The 25,276-nt window shown below is 31.8% G+C and overlaps 1 protein-coding gene across 4 annotated transcripts in view; it reads right to left on the reverse strand.

The window, feature by feature from the left end:
- Positions 1-25,276, reverse strand: part of LOC135127768 (potassium voltage-gated channel protein Shaker) — an 843,060-nt gene that overhangs the window by 211,612 nt on the left and 606,172 nt on the right. Inside the window, exon 1 of one of the 4 annotated variants that reach the window (XM_064054370.1) lies at positions 15,251-15,336. The exons of the other annotated variants lie outside the window; for them this stretch is intronic. Coding sequence (XP_063910440.1) covers positions 15,251-15,276 — 26 coding nt within the window. The 5' untranslated portion in view covers positions 15,277-15,336. Of the gene's footprint in view, positions 1-15,250; positions 15,337-25,276 lie in introns of those variants that run through there. 4 annotated transcript variants of the gene reach the window in all.

Raw genomic sequence — 25,276 nt, forward strand, 5'->3', positions numbered from 1 at the left:
AAAACCGAGAAGTCGAAAAATCGAGAGATCGAGACCTCGAAACATCAAAAAATTGAATGTTCGAAAATTGGAATTCAATTAAAAAAAAATTGAAAAATCGATAAACTGAAAAATCCAGAAATCAAAAAGTCAAAAGTAGAAAATTAAAAAATTTCAAAAATTAAAAACAGACAAATTGACGGACTGAAACATCGACATATCGAAAAATCTAACATTTATAAAACGAAAAATTAAAATATTGGGAACAATTGAGAAATCGAAAATCTGAAAAATCTAGAAATCAAAAAATCGAAAATCGAGAATTTAAACATTTGAAAAATTAAAAGACAGAAAAATTAAAGGAATGAAACATCGACGAATCGAAAAATGTAAGGTTTATCAAACGAAAAATTAAAATATGTATTCGGAAATCGAAGAATAAGAAAATTGAAAAATAGAAAAAAAGAAAAATCAAATTACCATTTGAAACATGTTTTTAATTAAACGTGTTGTTCAAGGAAAAGTTTTAAATTAAAAGAAAGCCAAAACTAAACACCTCCTTTGGACTCACGACGAATAAGAAAATTAGTCACGATTAAAATGAGGGTGGGTGGGTGGGGTTTGTATTTTGCCTTTTTTTTTCTTACATGTACGTAGTTTTCTATTCACGACAAGAAACTGAAAACTTGTTTAAAATGGTAAATTTGTAAAGAATTGTGGAAGATAAAATTTACCATTTTAAACATGTTTTCAGTTTTTTGTTGTGAAAAGTATCTATTTTAAGAAAAAACCATGTCAAATCATAAGCCCCGCCCACCCGTCCGGTCTCAGTCGTGACTATTTTTCTGTATTCCTTGTCAGCAAGAAGGCGCAGCTTTATTGCAAAATCCTTATTTTTTTACGAGAAATTACCATTTGAAACATGATTTTATTTAAACGTGCTGTTCAAGGAAATGTTTTAAGTTAAAGAGGAAGCCAAACTAAACTCCTCCCTCGACGCACGGCAAATAAGAAAATTCATCACAATTGAGAGGAGGGTCGGTGGGCGGGGTTTGTATTTCGCCTTTGTTTTGCTTATATGCACGAAGTTTTCTTTTCACGACAAGAGACTGAAAACTTGTTTAAAATGGTAAATGTGTACAGAAGTGTGGGAGATAAAATTTACCATTCTAAACATGTTTTCCCCGCCCACCCGCCCTGTCTCAGTCGTGTCGATTTTTCTGCATTCGTTGTGAGCAAGGAGGCGGAGCTTAAGTGCAAAATTCTTCATTTTCAACGAGAAATTACCATTTGAAACATGTTTTTATAAATCGTGTTGTTCAAAGCAAAGTTTAAAGTTAAAAAGGAAGCCAAAACTAAGCTCCTCCCTTCGACTCAAGACGAATAAGATAATTCATCACATTTGAGAGAGGATGGGTGGGCGGGGTTTGTATTTTGCCTTTTATTTCCTTACATGTACGTAGTTTTCTTTTCACGACAAGAAACTGTACTGAAAACTTAAACTTTACAATTTTAAACATGTTTTCAGTCTTTTCTTGTTAATAATATGTATGTTAAGAAGAAAAAAAAAAGACAAATTATAAGCCCCACCCACCCACCCTGTCTCAGTTGTGACGATTTTTCTGCATTCGTTGTCAGCAAGGAGGCGGAGCTTAATTGCAAAATCCTTATTTTTCTACGAGAAATACGTGTTGTTCAAGGAAAAGTTTTAAGTTAAAGAGGAGCCAAACTTAAGCTCATTCCTCGGCTTACGACGAATTAGAAAATTCATCACAATTGAGATGAGGGTGGGTGGGCGGGTTTTATATTTTGCCTTTTTTTTCTTACATGTGCGTAGTTTTCTATTCACGACAAGAAACTGAACTGAAAACGTAAATTTTATAATTTTAAACATGTTGTCAGCCTTTTCTTGTGAATAGTATGTATATTAAGAAGAAAAAAAGGCAAATTATAAGCCCCGTCCACCCACCCTGTCTCAGTTGTGGCGATTTTTCTGCATTCGTTGTCAGCAAAGAGGCGGAGCTTAATTGCAAAATATTTATTTTGCTACAGGAAATTACCATTTAAAACATGTTTTTTAAGTAAACGTGTTGTACAAAAAAAAGTTTTAAGTTAAAAAGAAAGCCAAAATTAAGCTCCGCCCCTCGGCTCACGACTAATAAGAAAATTCATAACAATTGAGATGAGGGCGGGTGGGCGGGGTTTATATTTTGCCTTTTTTTTTCTTACATGTACGTAGTTTTCTAATCACGACAAGAAACTGAACTGAAAACTTAAACTTTAAAATTTTAAACATGTTTTCAGTCTTTTGTTGTGAAAAGTATGTATATTAAGAAGAAAAAAAACGACAAATTATAAGCCCCGCCCACCCACCCTGTCTCAGTTGTGACGATTTTTCTGCATTCGTTTTCAGCAAGGAGACGGAGTTTAATTGCAAAATCCTTATTTTTCTAAAAATTTGAAAAATTAAAAAACAGACAAATTGAGGGTCTGAAACATTTATCACACGAAAAATTAAAATATTGCGAAATTGAAGGATCAGAAAATTAAAAAATCGAGAAATCGAAAAGTCCAAAAATTCGAAAAATCCCAAAACTGAAGTATCAATAAAAATCAAAGGGTTGAACCATAAACATGTCGAAAAATTAAGATATTGAGACTTCTAAAAACGAAAAATTGAAAAATTGAAAAATCTAAACCGAGAAGTCGAAAAATCGAGAGATCGAGACCTCGAAACATCAAAAAATTGAATGTTCGAAAATTGGAATTCAATTAAAAAAAAATTGAAAAATCGATAAACTGAAAAATCCAGAAATCAAAAAGTCAAAAGTAGAAAATTAAAAAATTTCAAAAATTAAAAACAGACAAATTGACGGACTGAAACATCGACATATCGAAAAATCTAAAACGAAAAATTAAAGTATTGAAAAAAATTGAGAAATCGAAAATCGATAAATCGAAAATGGAAAAATTGAAAAATTGAAAAATCTAAAACCGAGAAGTCGAAAGATCGAATCATCAAAAAATTGAATAACCAAAAATTCAAATTGAATTAAAAAAATTGAAAAATCGAAAATCTGAAAAATCTAGAAATCAAAAAATCGAAAGCCGAAAATTTACATATTTGAAAAATTAAAAAACAGAAAAACGAAAGGAAACATAGACGAATCGAAAAATCTAAGGTTTATCAAACGAAAAATTAAAATATGTATTCGGAAATCGAAGAATCAGAAAATTGAAAAATAGAAAAAAAGAAAAATCAAATTACCATTTGAAACATGTTTTTAATTAAACGTGTTGTTCAAGGAAAAGTTTTAAGTTAAAGGAAATGGTAATTTTGTAAAGAATTGTGGAAGATAAAATTTACCATTTTAAACATGTTTTCAGTCTTTTGTTTTGAAAAACATGTATATAAGAAAAAAACCATGTCAAATCATAAGCCCCGCCCACCCGCCCTGACTTAGTCGTGACTATTTTTCTGTGTTCGTTGTCAGCAGGAAGGCGGAGCTTAATTGCAAAATCCTTATTTTTTATGAGAAATTACCATTTGAAATATGTTTATAAGAAAACGTGTTGTTCAAAGAAACGTTTTAAGTTAAATAGAAAGCCTAAAATAAGCTCCTCCCTTCGATTCACGACGAATAAGAAAAATCATCACAATTAAAACGAGGGCGGGTGGGCGGGCTTTGTTTTTTGCTTTTTTTTTCTTATACATATGTACGTAGTTTTCTATTCATGACAAGAAATTGAGAATTTGTTTAAAATGGTAAATTTGTAAAGAGTTGTGGAAGATAAAATTTAACATTTTAAACATGTTTTCAGTCTTTTGTTGTGAAAAGTATCTATTTTAAGAAAAAAATCATGTCAAATCATAAGCCCCGCCCACCCGCCCGGTCTCAGTCGTGACTATTTTTCTGTATTCGTTGTCAGCAAAGAGGCGGAGCTTAATGGCAAAATTCTTATTTTTTGTCGATAAATTACCATTTGAAACATGTTCTTAAGTAAACGTGTTGTTCAAAGAAAAGTTTGAAGCAAAAAAGAAAGCCAAAATTAAGCTCCGCCCCCCGGCTCACGACGAATAAGGAAATTCATCAGAATTAAGACGAGGGCGGGTGGGTGGGGTTTGTTTTTTGCTTTCTTTTTCTTGCATGTGCGTAGTTTTCTATTCACGACAAAAAACTGAAAACTTGTTTAAAATGGTAAATTTGTGGAAAAGAGTGGGGATAAAATTTTACCATTTTAAACATGTTTTCAGTCTCTATTTTCTTGTGAAGAGTATGTACATTAAGAATAAAGAAAAGATAAATCATAAGCCCCTCCCACCCGCCCTGTCTCAGTTGTAACGATTTTTCTGTATTCGTTGTCAGCAAAGAGGCGGAGCTTAATTGCAAAATCCTTATTTTTCGACGAGAAATTACTATTTGAAATATGTTTTTAAGTAAACATGTTGTTCAAGGAAAAGTTTTTAGTTAAAAAGAAAGCCAAAATTAAGCTCCGTCCTTCGGCTTACGACCAATAAGAAAAATTATCATAATTGAAATGAGGGTGGGACCAAGAAAATCTTTTTTTTTTAGACTACAAAATGCAAAGAAATACTTTTTTGCTTCCAAAAAACTGGGCAAATTATCAAACAAGCCGTAACAATCCACTTTTTAATTGATATTTCAATATGATCGACACCTTATTTAGAAATACAGAATGGCTCACAAAAAAATATGAATGAGACAATTTATTTTATTGATTAAATCAAGAATGGCTCACTCGATTTTCCCGAAAATTTGGGAATATAGTACTCTTATTGTCAGTACTATACTCCATCTATCCAATTGGAATACGTACCCTTGTTAGAATGTTGATAGTCTAAATCCCTGATACATCAAATGTAAAATTAAAATTTAATTGTTAACGTAGAAGTTTCTGGTTTTAAAATTTAAGTTATGTTAAATTTGACACACTGTAAAATGTTAGATTGAGTGTGTTCACCTAATTAGCTATGTATGCGCATTGACTGTATTACCGTTACTTGCGCGGGCTTTGACCTAAAACATTCTCTTTCAAAAAAAAAAATTAATAGAAAAAAATGAAAATTTATTACACAACAGAGACAAATTCCTTTTGAGATCTAACATTTAGTCACAAAATTTTGTAAATTTGTTGAATCTGACTAACAAATTTCTGAAGTAATTGGTTCCTTAGTTTCGGAAATTAAGTGTCTAATGAAACCACCGACAGACGATAGACAGACGCTAATCGGAACTCAACAAAATAACCCTATTATAATATTTCCTTTAGCTGTCGCTCTAAAGGTAAAAGCAATAAAACTCTTGAATGGGCTTACAATAAAAACGTTCTGTGGAAATATTGAACGAACGCGAAACTTTTGCACAAATCATTTAATACTCTATATTAATTTAAAAAAATTCAATTATTCCGACCCGCTTTATCCGCACTATCTTTACATTGTTTCCCGAAATCAATTCAATCCTGCGTACATTCACAAAAACTGCAAACCGCAGTCATAAACCTGTCAAACACAAATCTCCAACGTGCAGTACACAACACTAATAAAATACTGTTTATAAACCCCAATTTAACTTAAGCCCACTACATTATTCCCGCTTCTTGTATTTCAACAATTAATAAATCATCATTTATGGCCCGATCGACTCCGCTAACAGGAAAATGTAAAAGCGGCAACGAGAGCAATATTGTCGCAACCCGCTAACCTTTCATAACACTAACTCAACATCTCATTGTCCTCGAGGAAAGTAATATGAAATAAAGACACACTGATTCGAGGAGCTTTTATTCCCCGCATTGTTAGATCCATTCATTTTGAGCTAGTGTTTGCTAGGTAGGAACGCATTAGCGCTAAAAGCGGCGGATCGATGCCAAAGTTAAATTAGAGACATGTCGGAAGAACGCTGAAAATCCCATTTATAATTCGGGAAAAACAACCAGACGAGTTAATGTATAAAATCGTCGTTTTTCGATTGTAGGAAGTTGCGTAACGTCGGAAGATGACACATTGCCAAAAAACAAACCCGTTCGAGCAAACCCGCGCTGAAAGAATTGCCAAATCGAGCAAAAACATTTTAATGGAGACCAGCGGACCTTTCTCGCTGTGCGAGTTTTATTTCAGGATTTTGGCAATTGAATGTTGTAGAGAGAGAGATTATCGAGGCCAGGGTTGTTATTTATTCGTTTATAATGTAGTGCTGGTTCAAAAATTGTCTATCAGTTTGATATTTGTCTAGATTTTTCAGATTTCACTTTCAGGTCACGTCAGGATTCTTCAGGAAAACCTAATATATATTAAAAATATTTCTGTAACTCAATCCTGATCTCAAATCTACTAGGCGGAAGTTGAACGTGCGTTAAACTTAACGTCTGAAAGGACTGCAGATACGTTTTTAAGTATTTTGATTTATTGCGAAAGTTAGTTCCAGTGTAGATTTTTCTGGTCTAGAAAAAAATGTACAAGAAGAACTAAATTAAATTGTACCTATTTCCGACCAACACCGAGACAAGGTATCTATCATTCTTTCATCCTTTCAGCTTTGTATTCAGGATTGGCTTTGAATTCTTGAAACTACTATCTGATAAGACCAAAAACACTGCACAGATTAATCTGTTGTTTCGAACTTTGCAGACAGAGTTCAAGTATTTTCTACAGTATTACTTTGCCACTCTTCTGTAATAGTCGATCCGATCACTACTACTGAAATAAAAGAACGAGGTAGACCACGTCTGATTGTAAAAATATTGATCCACGAGTAACACTGACGTGCATTTCTAATTCTCGTAATGTGAGTGATGTCGTAATGAGTCGTTCGTACAATGCCGGTCTTCAGGGGCGTAGCAGAAGACGGGTATGGGGAAAATTAATAGTAATAATTTGAGTGATTTCATCCCACAACCGAAGATCTTTTTCTATCTAGATGCTCCAAAATTGCTTAATAAAAGAAAATGATATGTTTCCCTAAAGAACAGCTTTACGGTTTTATTGCCGCCGTAGTCACGAATCTAAGTACTCTAATCAGTCGAGAATAAAGCTTATAATATATTCTATAGGCGTCTTTATCCTTTTCGTCATAACCTTCACACATAAAGATTTTACTGCTCTTGGTGCGTTACTTTTTTAGTCTCTACAACGGCTCGCGATTTTTCATACGAGCTTTTTTGGAAGGTAAAACAAATTTTATTTGGTTTTTCAAAAAAATGTTGTCGTCAAATGAAAACGAACCTGTCTTAGATTAAAATCATTATTTATTAAACACTATGGAATTTTTATATAGCATATTGTAGAAGAGCTACATGAGGAAGAGGTACAACATGGATTCTTCCAACAGGATAATGCCACTACTCATACAACAAATCAGAACTTATACAGTTTGATGGACAACATTTTCAGCAACCTTCACAAATACACATTTCGTTTATTGTTAATTTTGTTTCATTTCTTTTATGTACTAAAGATGTTTACAGCATTTGTTCTACTAAAGTCAGTGAAAATGCTCCACGATAAAAGTGTTACAGAAAATTCAATACCACCAAAACTAGCAAAACGAGCCAATAGAGTTATCTAGAACACTAAAATCAATAAGTTTATGGATACCTTATTCAATTTCGGAATCTACGTTATTTACTTTCTTGAATCCTCTAGATCTCAGTTTATACACTGAGCATTGCTTTTGTTGCAGTTCTGCTACAAAATTAACTGATGCTGGTGAAATTTCACGGTGGGTGGAAATCCATAACTGTGATTATGTACGAATCAATTTAAGATTTTTTTTTAACAATATTTTTCTATTTAAAATAACGGGTGACCAATAAAAATATATTTGGATCAGGTCTCGGAATTATCTGGCGTTTATTCAGAACAGAGTATGTAATAATTTTCGGAGAGTAAGTAGGCCACCGAATATAGTTTAGAGCATGGATGGTTTCATCATTATTATCTTAAATGCAGTTGGGTTCACAGATAATTGACAATTGATTTGACAGCATCTCCTAGACTTCGGTATAAATTGTTCGTGGTTTATTATTATTTCATCTTTTGCTTTGATAAATTATGTTCTCAGAAAACATAAATGCTACAGATACTGAGGAGAAATTTTTTATGTTTCATTTCATTTTTAATCAACTAGAGGACGATTAGTTAGTTTAGAGTTACTTTCAGCAGGATGGCCTAATTAAATTACATAACTAAAGAACTTCCCATTTTTGAAAAATTAACAAGTAAAAATTACACCACCGCCCACCCGCCCTTTATTTTCTTAGAGGTCATTTGCCAAAATCATTCTTACAGGCTTCAGAGCAGTTGTGAATGTCAAAAGTACTTAAAATAGCTACTTATTTACACTAAAAGGTAATGAAAAGCTACGACTTTTCGTGCAATTTTAATTATTAAAAATGTAACATAAAAATATAAACTTTAATAACATTAATTTTAATTAAGTTTTCTTATTTTGCTTAAAAGACTAATTAGATCATCCTTTCAGCCAATAATTTATTGCCTTTAGCACACAGTTTTTTTGTTAATTTGTGCAATTGTTAAATTATTTTTAAAAGCAGTAGTGTCGATTTTATTCGAATTTATTTTTGTTTTCATTTCCTTCATTTCAAGCTTCAATTTTGTTGTTCTCCGTCATCTCTCCCCACGGAAATAATTCTCGAAAAACGGAAAATTAATTATTTATTCAAGAAAAATAAGAAAAAGTCAGAGATTTTCAAAGTTTAGCAATCAATAGCTAAATATTACGAAAAAAGTTAAGTTTAACTAAACCATGTTTAAATAGCTAAGAAAGCTAATGACTCTGAACTCTGGCATTCTTATCTTGGCAAGTCCTAGCCCCGCCCACCCGCCTTTTATTTTCTTAGGGCGTATGTTATCTGCCAAAATCCGTCTTATCTTAGCAAATACTAGCTCCACCCATTCGCCTCATTTTTAAAAATTAGACACGTAAAAATTATAACAAAAATATCAGACATGTCAAGTGTCAAACTTGCTCTAGTAACTAAAAAAGATAGCTTAATTACAATTTGTTTGAAGTTCAGCTGGAGTTGAGATTAAATTAAAATAAAAATTTTTGAAAAAAAAATATGTGAAAATTAGCAGACAATTCAAGTGTCAAACTTACTTTAGTAATTAAAAAAGTAGCTTAATTACAGTTACTTTGAAGTCTAAGCTGAAGTCAAAATTTTTACAAAAATACAATTAATTTTTGAAGTTTAACCATTTTGAATTTTATAGAAAGTGTTAATCTGGTCAGATGGCCTAATCTAAATTACATATAACTGAAGAACTCACCATTTTTGGAAAATTGAAGTGTCAAAATTATGAGAAAATTGTCCGATATTTCAATTGTTAACTTGTTCTAGTAACTAGAAAAGATAACTTAATTACAATTAAGTATGTTGAAATTCAGCTTGCGTTGATATTATATTAAAAGTCAAAATTTTTCCAAAAACGCGGTTTATTTTTGAAGTTCCCATTGTCAAATTCCCCAAAAATACAACTGTAAAAATTTTCAATCCTACAGAATGTGTTAATTATGTCAGATGACTAAATTTAAATTACATATAACTAAAGAACCATTGAAAAATAGAAACGTCAAAATTTTGAAAAAATATCACACAATTCAAGTGTCAAACTTACTCCAGTAATTAAAAAAAAAAGCTTATTTGCAGTTATGTTGAAGTCTAACTGAAGTCAAAATTAAATAAAAAGTTATATTTTTTACAGAAACAGAGTTTATTTTTGAAACTGTAACAATTTTGAATTTCACAGAAAGTGTTAATTTGGTCAAATGGCCTAATTAAATTACACATAACTCTCCACTTCTGAAAAATAGACACGTAAGAATTATAAGAAAAATGTCAGACATGTCAAGTATCAAATTTGAGTGTCCTTCTTAGCAAGTGCTAGCACCGCCCACCCGCCCTTTATTTTATTAGAGGATGTCATTTTCCAAAATCAGTCTATCTTGGCAAGTGTTAGCCCCGCCCACCCGCCCTTTATTTTCTTAGGGTGTATGTCATCTACCAAAATCCTTCTTATCTTAGCAAGTGTTAGCCACGCCCACCCGCCCTTTATTTTCTAGGGTGTATGTCATCTACCAAAATCCTTCTTATCTTAGCAAACACTAGCTCCGCCCACTCCACCTCATTTTTGAAAAATGAACACGTAAAAATTATAAGATAAATGTCTGACATTTCAAGTGTCAAACTTGCTCTACTGACTAAAAAAGATAGCTTAGGTACCATTATGTTGAAGATCAGCTGGAGTTGCGATTAAACTAAAAGTGAAAATTTTTGGAAAAAGAGTTTATTTTTTAAATTCCGAGTGTCAAGTTTCCAAAAATAAAATTGTAAAAATTTTCAATCTTACAGAGAGGGTTAATACTGCCACATAGCTAAATTTAAAATACATATAACTGAGAAACTCACCATTTTTGAAAAATGGAAACGTCAGAATGATGTGAAAATTATCAGAAAATTCAAGTGTCAAACTTACTATAGTAATTAAAAAAGTAGCTTAATTATAGTTACGTTGAAGTCTAAACTGAAGTAGAAATTAAATTAAAACTAAAAATCTTTACAAAAATACAATTTATTTTTGAAGTTGTAACAATTTTGAATTTCATAGAAAGTGTTAATCTGGTCAGATGGCCTAATTTAAATTACATATAACTGAAGAACTAACCATTTTTGAAAAATGGACACGTAAAAATTATGAGAAAAATGTCAGACTTGTCAAGTGTCAAACTTGAGTGTCTATCTTGGCAAGTGCTAGCACCGCCCACCCGCCCTTTATTTTCTTAGAGGATGTCATTATTGTCTTAGGGTGTATGTCATCTGGCAAAATCCGTCTTATCTTAGAAAATATTAGCTCCGCCCACTCGCACTCATTTGGGCTCAAAAATGGACACGTAAAAATTATAAGAAAAATGTCAGACATTTCAACTGTCAAACTTGCCCTAGTAACTAAAAAAGACAGCTTAATACAATTAGTTTGAAGTTCAGCTGAAGTTGAGTTTAAAAGTCGAAATTTTTGCAAAAACGCAGTTTATTTTGGAAATTTCGATTGTCAAATTCCCCAAAAATAAAATTGTAAAAATTTTCAATCCCACAGAAAGTGTTAACATTAAATTCAAATTACATACAAGGGAAGAACTAACCATTTTTGAAAAATGAAAATGTCAAAATTATGAGAAAAATATCAGACAATTCAAGTGTCAAACTTATTCTAGTAACTAAAAAAATACAGTTTATTTTTGAAAATGTAACAATTTTGAATTACACAGGAAGTGTTGATCTGGTCAGATGGAGTAATTTAAATTAAATATAACTGAAAAACTCTCCATTTTTGAAAAGTGGAAACATAAAAATTATAAGAAAAATGTCAAACATTTCAAGTGTCAAACTTGCCCTAGTAACTAAAAAAGACAACTTAATACAATTAGTTTGAAGTTCAGCTGAAGTTGAGTTTAAAAGTCGAAATTTTTGCAAAAACGCAGTTTATTTTGGAAATTTCCATTGTCAAATTCCCCAAAAATAAAATTGTAAAAATTTTCAATTCTACAGAAATTGTCAACATTAAATGTAAATTACATACAACGGAAGAACTAACTATTTTTGAAAAATGAAAATGTCAGAATTATGAGAAAAATATCAGACAATTCAAGTGTCAGACTAATTCTAGTAACTAAAAAAATAGCTTAATTACAGTTGTGTTGAAGTCGAAATTAAATTAAAAGTCAAAATGGTTTACAAAAATACAGTTTATTTTCGAAATTGTAACAATTTTGAATTACACACAAAGTGTTAAGTGGTCAGATGGGGTAATTTAAATTAAATATAACTGAAAAACTCTCCATTTTTGAAAAATGGTAACATAAAAATTATAAGAAAAATGTCAGATATCTGAAGCGTCAAACTTGCTCTAGTAACTAAAAAAGATAACTCAATTGCTACTGTGTTGAAGTTCAGTTGGAGTTGAGATTAAATTAAAAGTCAAAATTCTTGCAAAAACGGAGTTTATTTTTGAAATTCCGATCGTCAAAATTTCCCAAAAATGAAATTGTAAAAATTTTCAATCCCAGAGAAAATGTCAATATTGTCAGATGGCTAACTTTAAATTATATATAACTGAGGAACTCGTCATTTTTGGAAAATGGAAATGTTAAAATTATGAGATAAATGTCAGACATTTCAAGGTCAAACTTATCCTAGTAATTAAAAAAATAGCTTAATTACAGTGGTGTTGAAGTCGAAATTAAATTAAAAGTCAAAATTTTTTACAAAAATACAGTTTATTTTTGAAATTGTAACAATTTTGAATTACATACAAAGTGTTAAGTGGTTAAACGGGGTAATTTAAGTTAAATATAACTGAAAAACTCTCCAATTTTGAAAAATGGAAACATAGAAATTATAAGAAAAATGTCAGATATTTGAAGTGTCAAACTTGCTCTATAGTAACTAAAAAGATAACTCAATTGCAACTGTGTTGAAGTACAGTTGGAGTTGAAATTAAATTAAAAGTCAAAATTTTTGCTAAAACGGAGTTTATTTTTGAAATTCCGATCGTCAAATTTCCCAAAAATGAAATTGTAAAAATTTTCAATCCCAGAGAAAATGTCAAAATTGTCAGATGGCTAACTTTAAATTATATATAACTGAGGAACTCGCCATTTTTGGAAAATGGAAATGTTAAAATTATGGGATAATGTCAGACATTTTAACGTCGAACTTATTCTAGTAATTAAAATAAAAATAGCTTGAAGTCTAGCTGTAGTAGAAATTAAATTAAAAGTCAAAATTTTTACAAAAACACAGTTACTTTTGAAATTGTAACAATTTTGAATTTCACAGAAAGTGTTAATCTGGTCACATGGCCTAATTATATTACATATAACTACAGAACTCTCCATTTTTGAACAATAGACACATAAAAATTATAAGGAATATCTTAGCAAGTGCTAGCACCGCCCAGCTGCCCTTAATTTTCTTAAAAGATATGTCATTTGCCAAAACTAGCCCATCTTAGCATGTGCTAGCCCCGCCCACCCTCCCTGTATTTTCCTAGAGGATGTGATTTGCCAAATTCAGTCTCACCTTGACAGGTACTAGCCCCACCCACCCACTCTTTATTTTCTTAAAGGATATGTAATTTGCCAAAGTAAGTTTATCTTATCAAGTGCTAGCCCCGCCCTCTCGCCCTTTATTTTCTTAGAGAATATATCATTTGCCAAAATCCGTCTAACTTAGTAAGTGCTAGCCCCGCCCACCCGCCCTGTATTTTCCTAGGGTGTATGTCATCTGCCAAAATCCGTTTTATCTTATCAAATACTTGCTCCGCCCACTCGCCCTCATTTTTGAAAAATGGACACGTAAAAATTATAAGAAAAATATCAGACATGTCAAGTGTCAAACTTGCTCTAGGAACTAAAAAAGTTAGCTTAATTATAATTAGTTTGAAGTTAAGCTGGAGTTTAAATGGATTAAATTAAAAGTCAAAATGCTTGCAAAAACGCAGTTTATTTTTAAAATTCCGACTGTCAAAAACCCAAAAAATAAAATTGTAAAAATTTTCAATCCTACAGAAAGTGTTAGCGTTGGCAGATTGCGAAATTTAAATTATATATAACGGAAGAACTAATTACTTTTGATAAATGGTAATGTCAAAATTATGAGGAAAATATCAGACAATTCAAGTGTCAAACTTACTTCAGTAATTAAAAAAAAATAGCTTAATTACAGTTAATGTTGAAGTCGACATTAAATTAAAAGTCAAAATTTTTACCAAAACATGTTTTTTTTTTGAAATTGTAGCAATTTTGAATTACACAGAAGGTGTTAATTTGATCAGATTGGGTAATTTAAATTACAAATAACTGAAAACTCTCCATTTTTGAAAAATGGAAACGTAAAAATGATTAAAAAAATGTCAGACATTTCAACTGTTAAACTTGCTCTAGTAACTAAAAAAGCTTAATTACAACTATGTTGAAATTCAGGTGGAGTTGAGATTAAATTAAAAATCAAAATTCTTGCAAAAACGCAGTTTATTTTTGAAATTTCGATTGTCAAAATTTTCCATAAATTAAATTGCTTAAAAATTTTCAATCCCAGAGAAAATGTCAATATTGTCAGATGGCTAACTTTAAATTATATATAACTGAGGAACTCGCAATTTTTGGAAAATAGAAATGTCAAAATTATGAGATAAATGTCAGACATTTCAAGGTCAAACTTCTTCTAGTAATAAAAAAAAATAGCTTGAACTCTAGCTGAAGTCGAAATTAAATTAAAAGTTAAAATTTTTACAAAAACACAGTTTACTTTTGAAATTGTAACAATTTTGAATTTCACAGAAAGTGTTAATCTGGTCACATGGCCTAATTATACTACATAAAACTACAGAACTCTCCATTTTTTAACAATAGACACATAAAAATTATAAGGAATATCTTAGCAAGTGCTAGCACCGCCCACCCGCCCTTAATTTTCTTAAAAGATATGTCATTTGTCAAAACTAGTCTATCTTAGCAAGTGTTAGCCCCGCCCACCTGCCCTTTATTTTCTTAGGGTGTATGTCATCTGCCAAAATCCGTTTTATCTATAATTATAAGAAAAATGTCAGACATGTCAAGTGTCAAACTTGCTCTAGTAACTAAAAAAGGTAGCTTAATTACAATTAGTTTAAATTAGAAGTCGACATTTTTGCAGAAATACAGTTTATTTTTGAAATTCCGATTGTCATATTTTTCTGTTGAGATTTTCAAAATTCTGTTTATCTCCTCTGTTTAAACGGCAATCTTTAGAATATTATCGAAAATTTTCAAACATTAATTTTTTTCACGGTCCTATGAATAGTGATACTGATAATAATTTATCATTGCTATCGAAACTGACATTTTTAGTAGGTATATCCAAAACGTGTACGTGGAGAAAAAGTGACTCTCAATCAATAAATAATTATTTTAATCCAAGACAAGCCACTATTGACTACTTTTTCGATTTCGCGATTTAGCAAACATTTTTGGTTTCAACACCGCCCCCGGTTTCGAATCTCCGGCTACGCCACTGCTCTGGCGTGCGGCTCAACCTTGCCACTGTCCTATTTTCGAGCGCTACTGTACTCGGCACGCCCTCTGCCGGCAGCAGGAGCACGCTCCTGCCTTCCGCAGGATTTGTCACATCGCGCGCATAATTCCTGCACTTCCTACACTAACAGAACTACCTCAGAAAGAAAGCAACTTACCCTCCTGCGACTAATATCATCTGCATGTCTCATGAGTAGGCTGTTTGATCGTTCACTCAAGACAAGCACTTTTCAAGAAATGTGAGATTTGCCACTAAAAATCCGAATAGCAAATAAAGTACACCTGTTTACCATTTTGCTGCAGCACCAAAACAATCCGCGCTCTTGTGATTACGTCTGCATTTTACGACACGATCATCATATTTTGCCGCTTTCGGCCCGCTGTAAGCACGTTATTTTTATTTTCGGTTAAGACTCCCAGCTCGAGTTGACCACGCGGTGTCTTCGACCTACAATTGCGTAACACTATATTCGGAGTGCGGAATTCCAGCGATAAATCTGGATTTCGGATCGATGGTTATCTGCATACGCAGACATCTGCAATGTGGAAGAATGAGTGGCCTCGGGAGCTCCTGACCCACTAATGCTAACTTGGAACGCGTGTTTTAGAACGAATGGTAACTGCTTGGCAGGTATTGGAGGATGCGAGTTTTTAATTATCGCCCGAACACTCCTTCTTATGCAATACGGACAGTTTTGCTCCAGTTTTGTGATACTACTGTGGTGCTTGAGGCGAAAGCTCGATGCGACTGATTGATGGAACTGTGCAAAGCTTTCAGATTGTTACTGCAGTGCTGAGCCAATTAATGAAACTTTCGACAAAGACAACTTACGTTTGAGTGTGTTCAAACTGATCAAAGGTCAGGGTATGCAAATAGACGACACGTTTTTATAGATTTTTAGAGATGAGTGTGCTTCCATTTTCGTACTCTACACTTAGAATTTTTCAAACTGATCCAGTTGTGCAAACACAGAACAAATTTTATTTAAAAAGTCTTTGATCTTCAGCGATCGTCGTTATTAATTTTTATTAAACTATCGTAATTTTTTGTTTGGGAATTTCTGTAGGCGCTAATCGCCCCAAATTTGATATATCTGTGTCTAATCTGGAAAAGAGCTTTGTGACAGGTTAAAATATAATAAGTTATTTTTGAACCTGTTGGCGCAAACTGAAACTCGTTACGTAACAGTGTTTTTAAAAACTCTGCTCTACGGAAATATAAATTATCAGTCGTAACAGAGAAAAGTTGTTTTTTCAACTTGGAGTAAATAGTAGTTTTTTGCAAATTTATTTGATTAGACATAACGTGACACAGCGAATATTTTTACTTTATTAAATGTATAATTTCACTGAACTGCATGTCTGCCGGAGCACGAATCATATTTTGTTATGTTTCATAAATGTCAAACAACAAAATATGATGATGCTACACATTAACATTACGAGCTTTATTTAGGTCATCAGAGTCATAAGAGTGTGTGCAAAATTTACTTGTGCAATCTAGCCTCGAAAGATGTTTTTTTTCATGTACATCGAAATGAGACGACTGTTTTCCAGGGGCGGCTGGTGCCAGGGGACACAAAATTACAACGTCTACAAACATACTGGACACAACAAAATAGTAATTTTCAATGTCAAAACGTACATCTAAAAATATTATATCGTTGGTCAGGTCTCGATAAAAACCAGTCATTTAGATTTTTTGTTGCCGTGGAAACCACGCCTCTAGTCGCTGTATTTGGCTGGAATCGCGTCACATTTGAAACAGTAACTCAACTACGGAAGTTCATTTCCATTGTGCGCGAGTGAAATTGTTTGTTTTTAAATAAAAATAATAGAGTTAGTTGAATATTTAATGAAAAATCGTTATCTGTCTGATGACGATAAAATTGTTGTGAAAAATGTAGGGAGAGGCACCACCGATTTATTAATAAAAAAAGTGTTCATGGAAAAACGAGAGACTTTCATAAATATTTTAATAATAGACATAAACACGTATGATAAATTCTGTGGACCCGCGGTTGTGAAACAAATAATAAATTGTTGTTTTGTGTGTCTCCTCAGCAATGAGTTAAACCCAAAGGTATGTGGACAAATACTTTTGTACTTTTATTGAATGTATTTTTGTATTTATTTCCGTCACACAATTTCGTCTATTAATTGGTAACAACAGCCTGTTTTATATATTAATATTTAACTCATCAATCAAATTGTGCCCCCCCCCCCCCCCCCCCAATTCAAAAGGTGACGGGCCGCCACTGAGAAACAATATTACTAATATGAAGGTCACAATAAAATTTAATAATAAATTTTTATAAAAAAGGGAAATAAAGAGGGTAAAACTGACTTTTTATGGGCTATTTTTGGTAGACATTTTACATTAAAATTTCAAATAAATTAGATGTATTATAAAATTGCGTTATATCTAATTTTTTTAAATCTTGTTTAAATTTAAATGTTGGCTGAAAATCTCTTCTAAATCCTTTTGTCTTTGTTATAAGGTTATCGTATTCATGGTAAAGCAAAATTTATTCGTTCATCCCCTCCAAAAAAATTGATGACGTCACCCCAAAATTTTAATTTCAATTGTATTGATTAAATCAGGAACTGCAGAACCGAATGCTTTGAAATCTTGCGGACGTTTTAAATTAATCATAAGCATAGTAAATTTATAATTAAAATATATCTCGTTATTCCTCTCAAAAAATTGGTGGTCATTTCAAAATTTTGCCAAATAAATCCTACCGAAAATATACAAAATATGACAAGTCTATATTTACTTACATTTATTTTAACGTTACATTCATATCTTCATTTTAACTTATAAGGAATCTCATAAAAAACATATTAATTCGCATAATCAAATTTTATAATTTTTCTAAAAAGCTGGGTTTGTTTTATTGTATTTCAGGGGCGACGGAAGTTATGTCGAAATAACTTTCGAAAAATTTTCATAGGCAATTTTTGCTAGACGTCTTACAAGAATTAAAATTTCAAATAAGTTAGATGTATTATAAAATTGTATTGGATCTGAATTTTTTAAATCTAGTTGAAATTTTGGAAATATCTTCTAAATACTTAAAAAAATTATCTTTACCTGATTTGATATTGGATTGTAATTAAAATTGAACAAAAAAGTCGAAACAGATAAGCGACAGACGACAGAGAAATTATAGACAGACGATAGGCTATAGAAAGACGGAAACCGGGTGACCTAATTTTTCATACTCTAGGAGTCATGTAAAGTCGAGAAAACATGAAAGTAGCCGTTCACCGGATGACCCTATTGCAATATTTCCTTAGGTTATATATTGCAAAAGTGAGATTAAAAATAAAGTTGAAATTTTTACTTCGATGAAGTGTCAAAATTTTGTTAGCTTAATCCTATTTAGATTTTGTGAGACAATATGCTTCCATATATACCGGGTGTCTGGAAAACGGCCCATTAGCTTTTCAGTACGTTATGTACGGGGGTTTCGGGAGTCCCAAAAAAATAAGAAAAATCCATTAAAGCAGAATCAACTAAACACTAGAGAAGTTGTTCAAAATTCCTGCCTTGTGCATTGAAGTAAACTCGTAATGTTTCCAAATTTTGATCATTTTTTTCTAAACATTAGTAATCAGTACTTGCTAAGATGAAACTGATTTTGGCAAATCACATACCCTCTAAGAAAAGAAAGGGTGGGTGGGCGGGGCTAGTACTTGCTACGATAAGAGTGATTTTGGCAAATGAGATAACCGTTAAGAAAAGACAGGGTGGGTGGGCGGGGCTAGTACCTGCTAATATAAAACTGATTTTGGCAGATGACATACACTCTAAGAAAAGACAGGGTGGGTGGGCGGGGCTAGTACCTGCTAAGATAAGACTGATTTTAGCAAATGACATCCTCTAAGGAGTTTGATTAAATTTTTATAAGAAAAGGCACCAGAGGGTCCAAAACAGTCTCAAATTCTTTCCAAACAGGAATACCTAGAACCGCAAATTGTTTTAAATTTTTTCAAAAAAATTTGCAAGCTCTTTTACTTAGAAACTACCAAACCAATTCCTTTAAATCTTACAAATATTTTAAGGTTATCGTAAACATGACAAATTGCTAATTTCAGAATTTTCCTGCACTTGTGGTTCATCAATACGTTGTCATGTTTTTTTTTGTCCTAAAAAATTGATGACGTCATAAAATTTTTTTTAAGGAAAATTAATATGAAATTTATCCAAGAAACAAGGAATTTGTATTTAAATAACTATATTATTTTTTTAGACTACAGATAAGGTCCAGCCGATCTGGATTACAAAAAAAAAAACAAAAATCAATTAGTCTTAATTCATGAATACTTATTCAGTTTTTGATAGCACTTTATACACTCGTGGACGAAAATATGGTATATTTTGAAATGTTCATAAATTATTTAAACGTGACGACTTAAACTTAAATTTGGGTTATATGGTGGCCGGTCCCATCTTTAAGAATTTACTCACGATCCCAGCGCCATGCACGTGAGTTATCTAAATATTCCACACTTTTGTCGAAGAGTGTATTTTATACAGTTCCAGATCCTTTGAAAAACTATAAATTTGATTTGGCGAATTTTATCATTTTTTTATAATAATCCCCATAAAGTAAAAATTGAGTATGTTGTTTTGTAAAATTTATATAATATTTACTATGCACAATGTTTAGGTGACGTCATCAAATCGTTAGTAAGGAAGATCAAACGAATTTTGGCTTGCGTTTTACTATCTACACGAAATTCCTAAAATATAATAACTTGAGAACAATTAGTCCAATAGTTTCGGAGATTATATATCTAATAAAATCGACAGTCACGAGACGACAGAGAGACAGACGGAAAAGGGATTTTTTTTCATACTCTACGATAAATAGATATCTCAAGAAGTAAAAAATCCAAAGGAAATTAGCTTTTATTTTATTCAAAATATTTTATTCTAGTATTTTCGTACTCTACGACCTGTAGAACGTCAAAAAAAACATGAATTTCGACCATTTTTGAAATCACTTAAGAAAATACGCCCAGTAGATGTTTTATTAGTGCGAACCTATTTGGCAACAATGTAAACAAACATTTATGATACTAATCAGCGATATAAAAATTAAGCAAAGACAACGAAAAATCGTTTAACTGTTGAATTTCTTCAAATAAATAATAAACAAAAGTAAAATTTAGTTAGTCGTATAAAGCTTGAAATGTGGAGTGGAATTTTTCACGGTAGAATAAATATACCGAGAGATCGAAAAAGAAATTAGTCAAAGTTGGCCATGCACGAAAAGCCGTTTGTCTTAGTTTAGAATAATTTTAATTAAACGTCACGTTGACAGCTTTAATTTCATTTCGTTTGATAACATTGCAAATTAATTTTGTCAACGTGACGTTTAATAAAAAATTATTTTAAACTGAGACAAACGGATTTTCGTGCATGGCCAACTTTGACTAATTTCTTTTTCGACCTCTCGGTACAAAAGTCAATTAATTTCGAAAATTTTATTAACCCTGGAAATTTTCGTTTCTCAATTAGTTTTTGAAGTTTTTATTTTAGTTTTCATGTTTTCTCCTATTTTTTTTATATCCGCTTATTTTACACTTGACTTAAAATCTGAAACATGTCCTCAAAGAAGTATTTAATGCAAATGAAAAAAGAAAAATTGTTTGACGCAGACACCCCCAAAATATTTCCCCAATTTTTAGAAGTTTTTTTCATTTCTCAAAATTTTGTAGAATGTACTACATTTAATACCTTTTTTAAGTATATCTATATGTATTATGTATTTTTTGTTCTTTCCGCTTAACTTGTTTATTATTTTTCCTCTTTTAGCAGAGAAAAAAACGCCGATAACATATTATATGTAAGTGTCTTATTTATAATGGTAATATATAAAATAATCGAAACAAAGAAATTCGGTAAACGCTACTGTTTTTAGCTTGAAGAAGGAAGTTTAATTTAGTATACGGTAAAATATGATGCATGATATACAAAAAATTGTATTTACATATACCGGGTGTTTGGAAAATGGCGGATTAACTCTTCGACACGCTCTTAACAATCAACTGGTGAGTCTGGAAAAAATAGTAAAAAAAAATCCTTTTTGGTGGATTTATAATGATTTTAAAATTGGTTCTTTTGCTACGTGTAACAACTAAACTACACATTCATTATCACAACAACTAGTAATAAAACTTTTGGTTAATATTTCTCTCACCCGTGACCATGAGCTTTTTTGAGCTTTTAGTGTTTTATTTTATGGATTTGAAAAAGTCTTGAGTGCCGTAGTGTTTTTGTTTTTTTTAATTTGGGAAGCTCTTGGGTACCCATGGTGTATTATTTTGGGAGCCTATTGATTTTTTTTGTAAACTATTTAAAACAATTTTGGGGGACTTTGTTGTTCTATTTTTGGAAAATTCTGACTTAGTTAATTTTGGGACTCCGTTTTTTTTTTTTTTTGGAAAATTTAAAACAATCTTGAGGTTCTAGGTATTCCTGCTTGAAAAGAATTTGAAAGTGCTTTGGAGCTTCTAGTGCCTTTTCTTATAATAATGCAATTAATTTTCTTAGAGGATACGTCATTTGCTAAAATCACTCTTATATTAATAGGTACTAGCCCCACCCACCCGCCCTCTCTTTTCTTGGAGAGTATTTCATTTGCCAAAATCAGACTTATCTTAGCAGGTACTAGCCCCGCCCACCCACCCTCTCTTTTATTAGCGAAAATGTCATTTGCCAAAATCGATCTTATTGTGGCAGGTACTAACCCCGCCCACCCACCCTCTCTTTTCTTAACGGATATGTGATTTGCCAAAATCGATCTTATTTTGGCAGATACTAAACCCGCCCACCCACCCTCTCTTTTCTTATCGGATATGTCATTTGACAAAATTAGTTTTATTTTAGCACGTACTGATGACTAACTTTTACAAAAAATACTCAAGATAGGAATTTTGAACATCTTGTCTAGTGTTTAGGAGGTTATTAATAATAATCCACAACGCTTAATGACTACTGGTTATTAGGGTTATTTTCCTAAAGAAAATAAAAGGTGGATTTCAGCCATCATTATTAAGAAATCAAAAAGTAGACCGGAGGTATTCACGCATTAGATGGGTGCAGTGTTGCCAATTTGAATTTTACAAAATTACATTTTTTTCGTAATCTACGTCATAAAGAATTTTTTTGGGACTCCCGAAACCCCCGCACATTACTGAAGAGTAAATCCGCAATTTTCCAGACACTCGGTATATATTACACAAAACTTCTCTTTTTTTAATGTTATAAATCACACAAGGATGGCAAATATGTCAATTTTTTTATATATCACTATAACTGGATTAAATAGGGTAATTAAAACTTATTAAATTAAGTTATCATTTTCAAGCTAAAAACAGCAGCGTTTACAAAATCTTAATACCTTTATTCATTTTAAAACAGCAGTTCTTGCTTTCGGCATACATCTTAATGAAAATCCTGTCCTCTTGTATTTTTCCGGAGACATTTTAAGATATCAAAGTGTGCAAACAGAAAGATGCACTCCAGGGATTATTGCGAAATACGATTATATCAAAGAAAAAGGAATAAAAATGGTTACAATGTCTATGTTAGCGATGCATTTTCCTTAGAACCGTAATACCATAAAGACTTCAGCATCTTTCACTTTAAATGCAAAATATCCTCTGCTGAGGGAAATAATTCATCTAGCATAGTAAATGACAATTTTTTACCTTAAGTTTGTTTTTTTGTAACAAAAATTGTTATCTATTATTAGTAAATAAATCTACAAAGTGCAACTTAGTCAGGTTGATTTTGAGTAAAAAATGTTTCTGTGTAAATTCAGCTGTGACACGTAATTTTAGAGATAATTTAAAAAAGTTTGGAAAATGCTTCAAAATTGTAGCACTGTTTCGTCTCGTCTACCTACCGCAAAGCCGTGTTTTGGAATTATGGTAGGTCATGAAAACAAATCAAAAAACATAACAAGCCATGAAAGCAAATAATAAAATTTATTTTTAGTCTCCAAACACAATAAAAAGTCGAACCAGAGCAGCGCTGGATATAACGGACACCTGGTGTAAAACATGTTCTACATTTCTTGAAAAGTTTTAATAGTCGCTCATATTTCTTCCGCTGAGCATCTTATCGTGAACTCTTATCCGATCCCCCGTCTAAATACATGCACGTCCCGCTCTTATCCGAAATCAACCTGCGAAAACAATTTCTCGTATTCTTCTTCCCCAACCCCGGTTTTGCTAGGGCGAACTAATCGATTGCGTTATCTACGCCGGCGGTATTTAAATAAAAAATGTCTTGTGCGAATTTTGGAATTTTTATGCGACTGCTTTGTCTTATTCGTTCCGACAAATGAGGCGTTCGCATGAAACACGGTGAATTCATTAGTCGCCGAAGTGTGGAAGTTCCGCATTATTCGTCGTCCCACATAAGGTCGCCATTACTAGAAACAAAGATGATAATTAGAAAAACATACTTTTTGGAAAATTTCGCCCGTTAACGAACTTCCTAATGAGAAACCCCACCGTCTAACTTTTACCATGAAAATTTAGGGCGAATTTATGCGAGCAACTTGAAGGGGAGACCTAACTGTATAATTACAATAATGACTAGAACAAAAAGGTGGATGTGCGAAGCGGAACCCGAGTTTTACAAGCAAAAGCTTCCATGTTATTGTCGACAAATAATAAATGTGAACATGGACTGTTTTCAGTCACCACTCCCTCATGTCAGCCCCTCTTAATAATACACACAATTCACGCATTCGGCGATTCTATAAACATGATCCCATCGACGATTTTATTTTCGGATTAGGTGACAGGAGGGTGGACATTCAATTAAACATAGCGATGCAGCGTTTGGGGGAGATCGGTGGTAATAATCGAAGGGTGACAGATAATTACACCTAGAAAGTGTTAAAGTTCCACCCCTTTTTCCTTTTAACATAATAATCGAAGAAAATTACAAAATAAAAAATGTGTATATTAGACATCCACTTTAATAATTTATATTATTTTAAGGCCATTTTGACGGTTGTGTAATTTCGTGTTTTTCGACACAATTTATAGAATACGAAAATGGATGATTTTATTGAGCAAATAATCTCAACAATCATTTATCATCGAAATTTGATATCATAGCATTTCAATGAATATATCAATTAGAACAAATGATGTAATTTTTGGGTTTGAAATTTGAAGAATTTATTTATTTAGTTTACATTTTTTACAATTCTGTATTCCAAAAATGTAACTATAGAACATCGACATTAAAGGAGATATAAAATACCGTATGATAAAAAAAAGTCGTCTAGTAAGCTATGAAATTTTGTTTTAAAATAACAATGTTGGCATTGTAGCTGTTTGACACTCTATTTGACGGTTATTTGATCGTAATTGTCAAATTGAAATAGAACGTAATACCAACATACTTTTTTCTCACTAAATTTCGAAGGTTGCTAAACGACATTAAAAAATTAATTATTATTAGTAATTTTTCTCAGTATTGTGTTACCTAACATACAGAATTTTTGCAAAATTATTGAATTATTTGAATTATTTTAAATCTTGCAATTTCATTGTGAGGGGATTTTTCATACTATTACTAGGAAACGACCGAAAAAAAGTCTTCGAATGGGCTATGAAATGTATTTTTAAAATAATGACGTTGGCACTGGAACCATTTGACAGTTATTTGACAGTAAGGCTCAAACTGAACAAGAATTGCGCCTGGTGTTGCCAACAATTTTTTTAACATTAAATTTCAAAGGTTGCTAGATGATTTTCTTATTCGGCCATATGGTATGTACATTAGTTAAAAACATTATTATTATTATTATTATTAGAATTTTACTAACTTAGCATTCGTTTTCAAAAGCCTAGTACGTTGTCTTTTTTAAATAACTAAGTATTTTTTGTAATTTTGATAAAGTTTCAGAAAATTTTGCAAAATTTATTTACTATTTCAAGATTTTTTTATAGTTGTATGGACTACATTTAGTGTTGTTTATATATTTTGTTGTTTTTGGTTAAGAAATTTCAAATTGGCGAAAAATTCCATTATAATAATGAAAGACCTGGAAATTTCATAATTTCAGTATTTATTTTGGTAATACTATTTTTGGTGTAAATTTTCAACGATATTGTATTTAAATTTTCGAGTTTGAATTTTT

Source organism: Zophobas morio, unplaced genomic scaffold (assembly GCF_036711695.1).
Source record: "Zophobas morio isolate AGI-343-1 ecotype UQ-CSIRO unplaced genomic scaffold, CSIRO_AGI_Zmor_V1 ptg000012l, whole genome shotgun sequence".
In the NCBI taxonomy this organism is placed as follows: domain Eukaryota; kingdom Metazoa; phylum Arthropoda; class Insecta; order Coleoptera; family Tenebrionidae; genus Zophobas; species Zophobas morio.